This window comes from Manacus vitellinus, unplaced genomic scaffold (genome assembly GCF_001715985.3).
Source record: "Manacus vitellinus isolate BGI_N305 unplaced genomic scaffold, ASM171598v3 scaffold_40_pilon, whole genome shotgun sequence".
NCBI lineage: Eukaryota > Metazoa > Chordata > Aves > Passeriformes > Pipridae > Manacus > Manacus vitellinus.
Genome location: NW_021940541.1, coordinates 59,080 through 72,721, shown reverse-complemented (window position 1 = coordinate 72,721; position 13,642 = coordinate 59,080). Strand labels below are relative to the sequence as shown.

Genomic DNA, 13,642 nt, shown 5'->3' with positions numbered 1-13,642 from the left:
CTATCTATCTATCTATCTATCTATCTATCTATCTACCTATCTATCTTCTATCTATCTATATGTTGTTTCATATCTAGTTTCATTATAGGATCTAAATGTTTTCATTGCTTTTGTATGTATCAAAGTTTCCCCTTTTTAGGATAACGGTGCTTGTTAGTGAATTGGTCCAAACAAAGATACAACACTGTTATACAAAACCAAGCCAGTGAAGCAACAGCTAAAGCAAACTCATAGTATTTGGCATAAATCTGTAGACTGACTAGAATTAGATACCTATATATTTATAAGGACCCCAATCCTAGTCCTGTGAAAGAAGGACTTCTACAGAAGTGTTAGCCAATGCCACCAGATTCCCAGCTAAATGGGGAAATACGTCTCAGTTAAGAAAGCTCTTTACAAGAGTTAGAAATTATAACTGTGGTAATCAAACAGGTAAGGCTACAACTCCCTGTTTTGAAAATATGAGGTATAAAGCTTTCTACACTACCTCCATTGCTCTTGAACAGCCTGGTAACCAACAGGATCACAGGAAAACTGTGGCACTATTCAGTGTGAGTAATTAGAGAAGACTGACCAAAAGCAAGCACTTTAAGAAAATACACATTGTATAAGACTCATCAAAAAGTCACCTAATTCTTTAAATATTAACCAAGTGTAGTTGTTCTACCTTGTAACTGTCAAAAGTAACTTCATTGTTATGTGAAGTTTCCTGTTGAAATTTTGAATACTTCTAATATGAACCCTAAACCTCCCTGTAACTCCCTGACAGGAGGGTGGAGCCAGGTGAGGGTTGGGCTCTGCTCCCAGGGAACAAGGAACAGGACAAGAGGAAATGGCCTCAAGCTGTGCCAGGGGAGGTTTAGGCTGGATATTGAAGAAATTTCTTCACTGAAAATATTGTCCAGCCCTGGCACAGCTGCCCAGGGTAGTGGTGGAGTCCCCATCCCTGGAGGGATTTAAAGGTCATTTGGATGTGGCACTTGGGGACATGGGTTAGTGGTGGCCTTGGCAGTGCTGGGGGAATGGTTGGACTCAATGGTCTCAGGAGGCTTTTCCAATAATCTAAACAACTCTGTGATTCTACTAAGTTTTCTCAACAAGAAAAATGAAAGGTTAGAAGTATGGTTCTGTATAGAATTTACCTGAACCCACAAAGCTCATCTGTTGGTTATGGAAACAATCTGTTAAAGCAACATAGACATAATTCTAATGCAATCTGTTCTTTGGAGAAATGAAAATACTCTGTCACAAAAATCTTCTTCCTGTCACAAATATTCAACCATTTGGAAAGTTTTAAGGGAAATAATGGTACAATAAAAGTTTCCAAATTAATTTTGCCTCCACTGAAAATTGAAACTGAAATCACATTTATAATATGCAAGTTTTAAAAACTCAAGAACTAATTAAAAAAAATACCTCAGATAAGCTAGGAACAGTGAAATCCATGAGACCCAAGCCATTACATGAATACATTTCCAGACCAATAAGAATTCTTGCCATAGGATTTTGTGCTTCATCATTATTCTAAGCAGAAACAAAAAATTCACACTGAGATTTTTTTTTGCAAGTCAGTAATATTAAGAACATTAGTTGAGATGACAGGGTAATAATAATAATAATAATAATAATAATACTTGAAAACCTCAATTTGCTTTAAGCAAGTCCTCATCTCTACTGTGTCCTTAAAAAGGGGAATTTTATGTATTTATATATTTTTAATTAACATTGTGAACTCTGAACTACTACAGTTTCAACACTAAAAATCCCCATCAACAATACAGTGAAGGTAGATTTCATATTTCACTGGGGGATTCCAGTTTTATAGACATTATTAAAAAAAAAGGAATAAAATATTGTTTTTCAACTTACTAGGTCTATAATCTATTCATAAAGAGGTCATAGTAAATGTTGATATAAATATAGATGACTTTTCTTAAAATTTTTAATGTAGCCATTTTATTATTTTACACATATGAATTTAAGATCAATTCTGCTCAACAGGCATCATATAACAAATACCACCATGGCAGCAAACAACAGAGGGTAGATTTAAGAAATGTAGACCCATTGCTATGGCCAATGTGAAAAATTTGCTATGTTCCATAAAGATTTGTTGGAACTACAGCCAAAATTTATTTTCACATTGTATCGAAACATACAAAAGAAATTATACATTGATAATTTCAGTCATTATTAAATGAATATATGAGTTTAACTTTTCTTTGGAAAGTTTCATTATTATGTAGGATTTCAGGGAAATCATACCTCATCCTGAGTGCCAAGATTGATCTGCTGCTGATTTAACTGCTTTGCTTTCACCCAGGTAGCAATGACCTGTTGTTGTGCAGCAACAGGGATGGTTCCCTTAGGTGTGGTTCCAGTCATCACACTTAGGGCAAATTCACAAATCTAAACACCAGAAGAAAAAAAAAACAAACCAGAAACCTGAAACACAGGAGAAATGTGGAAAGCTTCTTGTACAGAACATGCCATTCATTAGTTATTTTAAAATTATTGCACACGCATCTCTAAGCCTGACAACATCTCCTTTAGGTGAGTTCACAAGGCAAATGGAAGTTACAGCCCTGAGCCCCAAGCTGGTAAGGAGCTCCAGTGGAGGATCTGTGTGGCAGAACTGCAAAAGATGGTATCTTTTTACAGAAAATTCCACTACTGAATTTAGAGGAATTGTAATATATGACAGCAGAACAAAAGGAACTACAAAAATAAGGAGGTTGTACCTCTAGGGCCGCTTGGATGTCAGAAAGTCCACTAGGATCTACCAAGAGAGACTGGGTGACATTTGCCTTTTCCTGTTTCTTTCCTGCAGCTTTTCTGCCATTGTCTACTGCTGTATCTTCTTCTTTCTCCTCAGCAGGTTTTGGCTCTGGAATCCAAGGAATAATTAGGCCCCGAGCCAAAGCGTTACATAACATCAGTAAAATCTCAGTACTTCTGTAGAAGAAAACAAAAATCAGAAGTGCACACTGCATCAGATCAAAGGTAGGAATAAAAATTATTGTTTTCAAGTAATAAGTATTAGTTGAAAATCTATTTTTTTCATAGAAAGTAAAATTATAGATGTCGCAAAAGAATTTGGCCATTGGAAAAGCAGTTTAAATTGTTAAAACTACAAAACCCACAATCAATTGTCATAGTTTACATCCATTTTTTAAGCTCTTTTTATAATTGAAGCTTCTCTTTCATCACAGAAAAAAACCCCTAAAATTCATATTTATATCAGACAAACATTAAAACATAACTTTTTATTAGCAAGGCTGCTATAAACGAAAATAATAACTATTTTCTAACCAATTACCCTAAGCCAAACCCTTCACATGGACCCATTTGTTTCTGGTTATCATGCCAATCCACTGCTGAGATGGAGTTTTTGGGTTTTTTTTTTGAGAAAACATGAACTGAATTACAATTAAGAGATTATTGCTGAGATATAAACTAACATAAGTATCAAAATTAATAAGCAGGTATTACCAGTCTTCACCTCTGCACAAACTGCAATTTAGGTTTTGTTACCCAGTACTGTTAAAAGAGACTTATTTGCTGCTGGTCCTTTCCCCACCTGGTGCTGAGGTCACTGCCAGGACTGTGTCCCACAGTCAGACTTTGACTGGAGCATCTCCTCTGCAATAGTCAATCATTTTGCCACTGCATTTACTACAGCACAGGATTTCTCCAAACCACTGTGGAATCTATTCCTCTTTTCATAGTCTATTAATGTGCAAATCCCCTTTATTTATTTTATTTTCTATTTTCTCTTACTTCAGAACCAGTAATAACCACCTTGCTATGATTAGAAATATTTACAGTGAATTATATTTACAATATAGTTCAACTTCAGAGTAAATGAAAACAAACTACACATCTTGAGCTGTCCTGCAAACCCATAGTCTAAGAAAATTCTCCCAGTTTTCTGACTAGCTTAACAAAATGCTATTTTTACTGCATATTTTTAATGCATATTCCACAATGAAGAGAAATTAATATTGATTGGTCTAAAGTTAATACAGCTTACAGTGTATAGTAACAAAGAACAAACAGAAAGGATTCAAATGTAATTTTCACACCAGAAAATTAATTTTACCTTCTGAGCTACTCTATATATACACCAAAGTCCTTCCACTACTAATGAAAGCCATCAAGAAACATCTTTCACAGCACAAAGTGACTTATGCTGTTTGCAAAAGTATTTCCTATGTTTTAGAAAAAAAGAGCATGTTCATATCCAAACATCTAAATTTACCCATTGTATCCAACAGTCTTGATGGCTCCAAGGAGAGTCTGCAGATACTCAATGATTTCCCTCTGTCTTCCTGAAGAAATCAGATGTCTGTTGTAATTTAAGATATACACCACAGCATTGTGAACAATCCAGGCTTCATTCAGTTGTTCTCCTATTTCAGCTGCACGCTGGAAGTTTTCCATAGCATACTGAGATAAGCAGTCTATCCATAAACTGTAAAATTAGTATAAAGAAGTTGTTATTCCAAACCTTCAACACTAGAAGGAATTATATGGCAAGGTTAAATATGCAGTAGTACATCTCAACCAACTACAAGAACAAAAATTTAATTACTTTTCAGTTGCATTTATTAAGTCCTCATCCACTGACTGGTATTTTACTTGGATGAGATGATGACTCAGGAAAGGAAATGGTATCCACATAAAATGAATCATCTCTGACACTCAACTGTTATTAGCTTCAGAAACAGTGTCTATGGATCATGCTTCATGCACATGGTTTTTTTTTTTTAAATTTATGTGTGGCACATGTGATGGCACTGCCCCCAGCAGTGCCAGAAATCATTAAATATCCATGGCAGGGCTCTCCTTGGATATAGATATAAGCACATTTCAAGTTCCACTCAGGAGCTAAGGACATATCTTTTGTACTTAAAACTGCACGTGTTCTTGCACTCAAAGGCATTTTCAGATGCTCTGAAATACTGTATTCATTTTTAATAGAGCAAACATCCTTTTCACAGCCTGTGTGATAGCTTTCTTTCAATAACTTCATTTTCTTTTTATTTAGTTAATTATCAAAGTGTACCATTACTTAGAAAAAGCAATATTAAAAATACAGTCTTAAATGACCACACAGAATGGCAATGGTTACAAAGTTACAAAGCCAAAAGCACAAACTGACACTGGGTATTACTATGTCAACAATGGTACAGGACACAAAGTGCTTTTTTTCCTGTGGGTTTTTAATCTAATGGGTAAACTCAAAAAAAAGCTGGTAGCAAATTTTGGAACAGAATTCTCATCTTTGCCCCTTGGCTCTGATCAGTTTACAATTTTTCTTGCTTTACTGAGTATCTGCAAGCAGACAATGTGAAAAACTTTACTAAATATTCAGACTGAACAAACAGACCCAGGGACACAACTCTGCCACCCTGCTCTCTCAGGACATGAGCACTGCCACAAGAAGGCAAGCATCAGCACGAATGTGAACAGCAGAGAGTCAAAGTGTCATCTCAGAATTCTCCCTCCTCTTCTCCTTTGCAAGAAATAATTGTGTGAGATCAGAGAAAAACAATACTTGCTATATTCCACTCTCCCAGATTCATTTCAGCTGATTGGATGGAATAGACAAGATCTGTAAACTGAAATAATTAATTGTATGCATTCAGTACTACAAAATCATTGTAGTTACAGGAGCTATAAAGCAAGACAAAGAGTTTTTTGATTTGGGAAAACATTTTTAAATATAAAATTTAATTATCTAAATGTTGATATAGACAAATCTAATAGTTTTAAGCTTGGAATACTAACTTCTAGTTTCAGAGAAGTAAATGCTAAATGAAAAAGAAAATCCACACTCCAGAATGAAAGCAAACAAAAGAAAAATTTTTTCAAACTATTTTCTTAGAACCTTTTTCTTTTACCATGAAAACCTACAAAAATAAAGAATATGGTGACAATGAATTTTACTAAGGAGAAATAGCTTCTGCAATTATCTGTGTCTGATAATAATGGTCTATCAGAGTTCCTGGGTCTTGACACATATTAAGGAAAATCACCTGTATGTTTTCCATTCTGGATCATTTTCCAGAAGATATGAAACATCTCCTGGATGATCCTGGTTTGTGTCTTCTGGAGGTACAGCACGATCATTCAGTTCAATTCCCTGCAATCTTAACAAATGAACAGTTGCCTGGAAAGACACAGAGAAATAAATTATCTACGGAGGTTATCACTGTGAAAACAGACTATGACTCAGTATAGAAGTTACCTCTCCAAAAATTAGAAAATACAAAATACTTTAAGGTGTATGCATAAAATTATACATAAAACAAAACTAAATGAAACAAATATGAATGACAGTTGTGTAATTTATTTACCTCTGCATTAATGAATCTTATTTCTGCTAGTATTCTGAGTGAATCTGTTTCTAAAGAGAAGGAATTAGCAGGTAGCAATGATTCTCCTGAGGTGTCACCTTGACCATTAACCATCATAGCTGCACCAGCTTTGCTCTTCCGTGCTAAAAATAAATAAATAACACCATTATCATTTTCATGCAAATCATTACCCTCAATTTACAATTTACAAATCCCCACACATTCTTAAATCCCCAAGGAAGAGTTAGTAAGAAAATACTTAAAATTATTTCACATAATTAATTTTTCTCATTAGCACCATTTATTGCATTCAAAGCCTGTTCTTAGGCAGTGCTGAGACGTTGGTTACCTGTGATTTTTGCTGCATTTGTGCATAAACTTCAATATATGCAGCAAATAACTTGCTCCAGTCGTTCAGTGCACACTGAAATTACATTAGTGTGAATAGACCCCATGGCCTCTAGTTAATTATTGCATTCATGGAAATGGAGTACTGAACCTTCTGTAGTGGCTGAAGTCTTTGTGTGTTTAAACCATGGACTGGGCTTTCTGGTAACTCATACATCAGTAAAGAGAAAATAAGCATATTTTTCTTTGCTTTAATAACGAAGAGAAAGGACTCAGTTATTTGAATATAAACACGGAGTTTGTAAGAACACACCAGTTTCTCTTGATGATGCTTTTGGTGCATGGTTGCCTTCAGTTTCTGGAAAGAACTTATTTTTTCCCTTTAGTTTGGAAAAAGAGTTGAAAGATTAAACATGGCTAGTCTGGAAATGCAAAACTTGTGAAAGAAAACAGGCAAATTCATGCCCTATTTTAAGCAGACATTGGAAGCAATCTAGAGAAGAAAGGTGGAATAGGTTCAATTAACACTGGCTACTGATAAAAGTTGCATTTCATCTGCACTTAAAGTTGAGTTTTATGAACTCCCTGGCAAAATCAACTTCACCGGACACATGCAAAAACCACCAAGCAGCTGGGGATTTAAAAGTGCTTTTGCCAGCCTAAGAACTCTTTTAACATGTGTGGCAGGTTTCCAGCAGACCCTCAAGGAATAAGGCACAATGTTGGATACCTCAGGGAACCGATGAATAAGGGAAAAAGATAAAAATTATTACCACATAAGCCTCATACAAAGCGACTGACAACCCGTTTTTCTTCAAGTTCCTCAGGCACAGATAATATGGACCTAGTGACCACTAGAGAATGTACCTGTTTTCTTAATACAGGTAGATACATTTCATACAAGTGCTTTCCTGCAGCATTGGTGAAACATTTCTGAAGGCAGAGTATGGCTGCAATAAAAAATGTATTGGCCGATTTCTAGATTTGGAAGTAGAAAGAATATTCCATGTATGCCAACAGACAATGACAGACAAGGTGCTCATGGAACTTTGGGAATGGGAAGAAAGAAAACAGAATTGTCTGACTCCTTCAAGTAGCTCCAGTAAATAAGGAAAAAGTTCCTCTTGTAACATTCAAAATAAATTGTTCACTTACTTTTTTTAGGTTTTGATATCTTCCTAAACAAGTTATCTTCATACAAGAGGCAGAATCTACATGCTGCACGGCACACATCCCAGACTTCCTGCTTACGTGCAACTTTTGCCAAATCTGCCCAAAGTATAATTCTACCAAAGAAAAACCATAAAATTAATTTATAAGCAAGATTATCTTTCGCAGTTCAGGATCGACAAAAAAATCATGTCAATAATGATGGCTATTATGAAAAAACAATTAAATCTACTCAAAATTAATAAATGTAAGTCTTCTTGTCAGTAGCAAAGACAACATTATTAATTTATTAATTGAAAAGAATCTCCTCAGCATATCAAGAGTGAGACAAAATTCTTGTTTTGGATGGTAACTATACTGAAATTTCAAATGTGTGTGACGCCCCTAATGTTCTGTCTTAGAAAGTAAACTAAATACTTCAAAACAGATGTTGAGAATTTAAAAATACGTCTTGAAAACAAGTTTGGGTTCAGAATATTTTAGAAAACAAAAGACTTTAAATTTCATCACAGGAATTTTTAGTGCAGCAAAAAAGGAGACACCTCCTTTTACATAAAGAATGACAAAATGATAATTGTCAAAATGGAACCTGACATTTTTCTACAGGTTAATCTGACTTTCAGAATGGAAAACCTAATCTTTTACCAAAAAAGTTGTATCATATGGTGTGGTACAAGGACCTAAAAGGACGGGACAGTTCCAAGTTTCAACTGTACATCAAGGACAAGCTTTATTCAACTCATCCTTCTTTGTGCTGAGCTTCTATCAACAGACCAAGTGAGTTAGGTGCATGTGAGAGCAGATTAGGAACAGGGAAAGAACACAGTTCTGCACAGCATGGGAACATAACAGAGCTTGTCAGGAATTAAACACACACTTCAATGCTTTTCCAGGGCTGATTCAATTACTCAGCCTCTTCCAAGGTTCCATCCAGAAACTGAACCTCTGCAATAGAAACTTTCCCCTCAGACACTTCTACACAAGACGAAAGAGACACTTCTGGCCTGCAGTAATTACCTCTCTCTGACATTTTCATTTCTCAAGTGTTTCAAATGCTCATCAACTTTCCCCACACTCTTAGTGTGATGCTGGGCTTTTGCACAGAGGAAGCTTATTTGACTCGTACTTTTACCTGAGGAAACTTTGCAAAGAAATAAGAATTTAAAGTAGTTCTTAAATAAAAGAGATTAAAAAATCCACATGAAGGGCAAGCAAGTTCATTCATAATTGCTTGGTGAAACATTCAAAATCAAGCCCTTTTCTCATTCCTTCAAGCTTTCCCCAAACCAACCAACCCACAGGAAAAGATCCATATCCCACCAGCACCTACTCTGCTTTTTTCTAGATCTTCACATGTAGTTGTCCCACCCAAAAACTGATCTGTGTTTGTTTGACTCCACATATTTCAAGTACACCCCTTTTCTGACAGGTCATATAGTGCTCTAGTACATTAAAAGTACTTCTGACTTTAAAATACACATATAAACAGGTTCACTTACAGCAACAAGAGGAAGGCACAGTGTCCTACTGTTCTTGCTAAATATCTTTTGCAATGCACTGTCCAGCATGTGATACCTCTGTGCTACCTCTGTGCTATCCAGCTATGCACAGAGCACTGACAGAACCTGTCCAGTATAATGCACAGTGACAGCAATATCCTGCTGGAAATAATATCAGGTTGGAAAGAATTATGGATTGAAGAAGGACACTGTTCTCTGGATCTGTGGGTACTGCTCTCACTAAATTAGCCAATCGTATACGTCAAAATAGAATGAAAGGGTTTTATGCAACTGAAAAAAACCCACTACAAATCTGATGTCCTGTCCTATGTGCATTTTAATAATAGAGTTGCATATATATTTTCTTACTCCTTCAATAAACATGTGTGAGCTTGTTGCAATTTAAGTGTCATGGAAAAAGCAAAAAACTCACTGCTTAGATGACAGCCTCACGAAAAAATGAAATTTTTCACATTTTATAAAGTCTTGTGTCAAATGAAGTCCTATGATAGTTCTAATGTTGTAATTATCTCACTCATTTTAATGACTCATCTTGGAAGGCTGATGTGTACTAAGATGTAGTCTCAGGAACTTCAGAAGTAATTTTACAGTTGTCAACTGAAAATTTAAAAGCAAGGAGACTTGCATGCTTAAAATCCTCTTAATTTCACAAATAAAATGCATTTTTTCTCTTTAAATCATGTATGAAAATGGCATCGTTTTCACATACTAAAAAGGACTGCACAGAGTGGAACAGTTGATCTGTAAATAAGACTCTGGCTTGTAAGTGAACAGTTGATCAAGTTTGAAATGGGGATGTGGAGGGTCAAAGTTGTGGCCTGGTTGAGCAGGTGGCATGAGAGAACTGCAAGGTCTTCCATGGAATAAACAGACTCCTTTGGGAGCTACAGGATTCCTCCTATAGCACTTCCTACACAGTCTCTACCATGGGATCACACCAGGTACACTCAAAGTTAGTGACATTAGTCACACACTTGCTTTATTACCACGATAAGAAAAAAACACTTCAAGCAGCCTGGAAAGTCTTCAACCACAGGCTGTATAGTCACAAACCAAAGCTGTGTGAGGCACAAGGAACATGCCTATTTGTGTTCAGTGTTTTAGAAGGTAAATAATGCATTAGTGCCTCAATCTCTGTACTGAACTCGAGCTCTCAAAAGCAAGATTTTAGAATAGAAAGACAAGTATAATATAGAATGAACACACAATGTAATTAACACAGAGTATTATGGGGTGAAACTTCTGAAAACACCACTTAAAAATGACCTTGAATAAGAACATCAGGAGTTGCTCATAGTGAAAATAAACTAGAACTACTTCCCAGCCCGCTACAGCACAAACAGGAAGGTTTAGACAAATCTGGAGGGCAAAACACCACCTTTTCCAGTATCACAGTACAACTTTTAGATCTCTAATAATATTGACAGGAACTGTGCCACAGAATTCAGCAGAACTGTCACTTCATCTGCACTGCAACACTCTCTTATGTTGCATTAGATGCTGTGTCCAGCCTTTAAGAGTGTGCAAAGCAGACAAGGTGCAGTAACTTTTAGTCACAGAAATGAACTTTACCTTTAGCTTCATTTTCACTGTCAAGGACTATTCGAAATGTATCAGGAGCCAATGCAAGACCTGCATTTACCAGAAGGGATCTCTTTTTCCTCACATCGTCCTTTTGTTTTCCCCTTTTAGCCTATGGAAAGAAAAGAACTCATTGCTATAAGGCTCATTTTATATTCCAACTACACCTTATTTACTAAACATAACAGAATGCAGATCATATAACTTGCTACTACCAAAAAAATACCTTTAGCAGTTGTGTATCCTCATGTATCTTAAACATCATTCTGCAGTATTATTGTCATTGAAAGTGACTGTGGAACTTCTGTTTTGATATTCAATACACCAAGGATAATTTAATATGAAGTACCATTCGTGCTGCCCATGCAACCTTACAGTATATTCCTCAGTATATAACCTGTCACTATGTTATACCTTCTTAAACAAAGAACAGTATTTATTTACAAATCAACAGTAACACATCCACAGTGCAATAACAAGGAGTTGCTACAAAATATAAAAAAATTCTTGGTCTTCTCAGAGTGAGTCCAAGTCAGAGGAGGTGTAAGTGCTTTTTTTAAAGTAACACTTAAACAGAGTAAGCTTGCATGGAAAAGCATTAAAAGCAGACAAAAAATCTGTTGCCAGGATGATTTTTGTTCAGATGTTGAGGCAGTACAACAGAATTAGATGCAGTAACTCTTGACAATGACTACACTTTGATTTTACATTATATTATCTAGCAGCCTTTGTAAGTGTCACATAATACTGATTTATCCTGAAGCCAGCCAGGATGTTTAGCTATTTGGACACTGCTCTCCTCATTAAATAAAACACTGTTTCATGCAATGAAATCCTAATTTCTGACAATTGCTAATAAGCTTCTTTTTTGCTGATATTTTTGCTAATTAACAACTCCCTCCCTCCCCCCAATAAATAAGTTTTTAATGTATCTGGGAAAAAATCCTCTATCACAACCTTCAGGCTGTGAAGCAGCATGACCACTTCAATGACGATTTGCTGAATGCAAGCCAATGCTGGCTCTACCAATACCCAGTTCTGCTGAACAGCTGGCTCTCCTCTGCTGGAATTCAATAAACAAATCTGTTCCAGCCACAGCCCTTGTTCATCCTGATCACCTGTTCAATCATCACTCCTGCCCTGTCCTCCTGACGCTCAGGTGCCTGGTACAGCACCGTGCACCAATGGACGCGGTTCAAAGTCAGTCTCAGATGTTCTTGGTACTGCCCACTGCTGTCCACATCAATAGCTTTCTGCAAATGTCCCACAGCAGCCTCCAGTCTATCCCCATCTTCTTCAATACCAGCTATTTCCATGTGAACTTGGCAACGCAACGACGTCAACGTGCTGAGGAACACAAGTGTAAACCGTCAAAATGAGGCACACGAAAATTCTTAGACATAGAACTCACAGAAAGGTGAAACTCAATAATTAAAAGCAACTATAGTATGGAAATTGATGCTCCCTTTATAACTGACTTGTTTCTTTCATTTTCACTATCATGCTCACACCACTCCATGGAACCAGCATGTTTTCCCCAAAACCTGCACATTCCCCAGCCTCAGGTACACTGGGCTCCCTATCCATCACCTGCTCCAGGAAGCTGTTCATGACAGCTCAGAGCTCTACATGCTACTTTAGATTATTTTCAGGGAGAAAAAAAAATGAGATGAATGAAAGCGATGTCATGAGAAAGAGAAAAGGAGAAAGGTTTTCAAGCCTATCAAACATCTGCCACAGAACTCATGTATGGCCACATCACAGCCCATCTGACTGAGCAAGTCAATTAAAAAGTACCACGAAAGATGCAAAAGTAGTATCTTGCAAGAAGTGTCTTATTTGATATGTAATACAGAAGCCATGATGTTATTTTTTAAAACTAATTCTTTAATTTTATGTTCTTAGCCAACAAAAGTGATGTTAATACAAGAATCTAATCCACAGTCCAACACATGCAGCTTTGGAATTTTCTCACAAAATTCTGATTAACTAGAGTATTATTCAGTTCCTAAAGTATTTCAATATTTGCTGCAGGTCATTAAACAGTGTGAGATTTTGCCTGAAAGGAACCTGTATTTCAGTGATTAATGGGGAATTGTATACAACATGCAGACATGCATCTATTACAAGTGAATGGAAAATTCTCAAAGATGCTTATTATCAGAGAACTTGAGCTTTTAAATGTGTTTGATGCTGAGACCTTCCAAAGTAACAAATAAAAAAGTGCACAGCATAGAAAATTACCTGTCAATCTCTTCAAGGGCATCAGCAACCGAGATCAAGGGCTTTCGCACGTGCTGGTGCAAGTTGTGCTGCAGCAGTGGCAAGCACAGATTCCACTGGGTTGCACAAACCACCTGAATCACATTAGGATCTCCCAACTGAACTGCACGTTTTAAGCTTAAGTCAAGATTTTTTATCAATTCCAGCTGACCCTGGCATAAACAAAAAATTAATTAGCATATACTGCATTTAACAACTACAACTTCTTACATGTTCCTCCAAATTTTAACCTTTGGAGTATTTTCAGTAGGAAACAGTCCCTCAGCCAGCAGACTTTGGAAACTTTTTTTTTTTAATAATTCCTTTAATAAAAGTTTATTTTGTAAATAGGTATTGATAACTAAGGAATGTTTTTTTTAGGTACTCCAGGCTGCCATT

At 36.3% G+C, this 13,642-nt stretch overlaps 1 protein-coding gene across 1 annotated transcript in view; it reads right to left on the bottom strand.

The window, feature by feature from the left end:
- The window catches only part of CFAP46 (cilia and flagella associated protein 46), a 63,478-nt gene that overhangs the window by 38,685 nt on the left and 11,151 nt on the right, over window positions 1-13,642 (bottom strand). The window contains exons 11-21 of the mRNA XM_029961984.1: window positions 13,226-13,416; window positions 12,100-12,328; window positions 10,973-11,093; window positions 8,898-9,021; window positions 7,866-7,996; window positions 6,363-6,505; window positions 6,042-6,175; window positions 4,262-4,474; window positions 2,742-2,955; window positions 2,266-2,409; window positions 1,417-1,524 (exon numbers count right to left, since the gene is read on the bottom strand). Of these exons, the coding sequence (XP_029817844.1) occupies window positions 1,417-1,524; window positions 2,266-2,409; window positions 2,742-2,955; window positions 4,262-4,474; window positions 6,042-6,175; window positions 6,363-6,505; window positions 7,866-7,996; window positions 8,898-9,021; window positions 10,973-11,093; window positions 12,100-12,328; window positions 13,226-13,416 (1,752 nt within the window). The remainder of the gene's footprint in view (window positions 1-1,416; window positions 1,525-2,265; window positions 2,410-2,741; window positions 2,956-4,261; window positions 4,475-6,041; window positions 6,176-6,362; window positions 6,506-7,865; window positions 7,997-8,897; window positions 9,022-10,972; window positions 11,094-12,099; window positions 12,329-13,225; window positions 13,417-13,642) is intronic.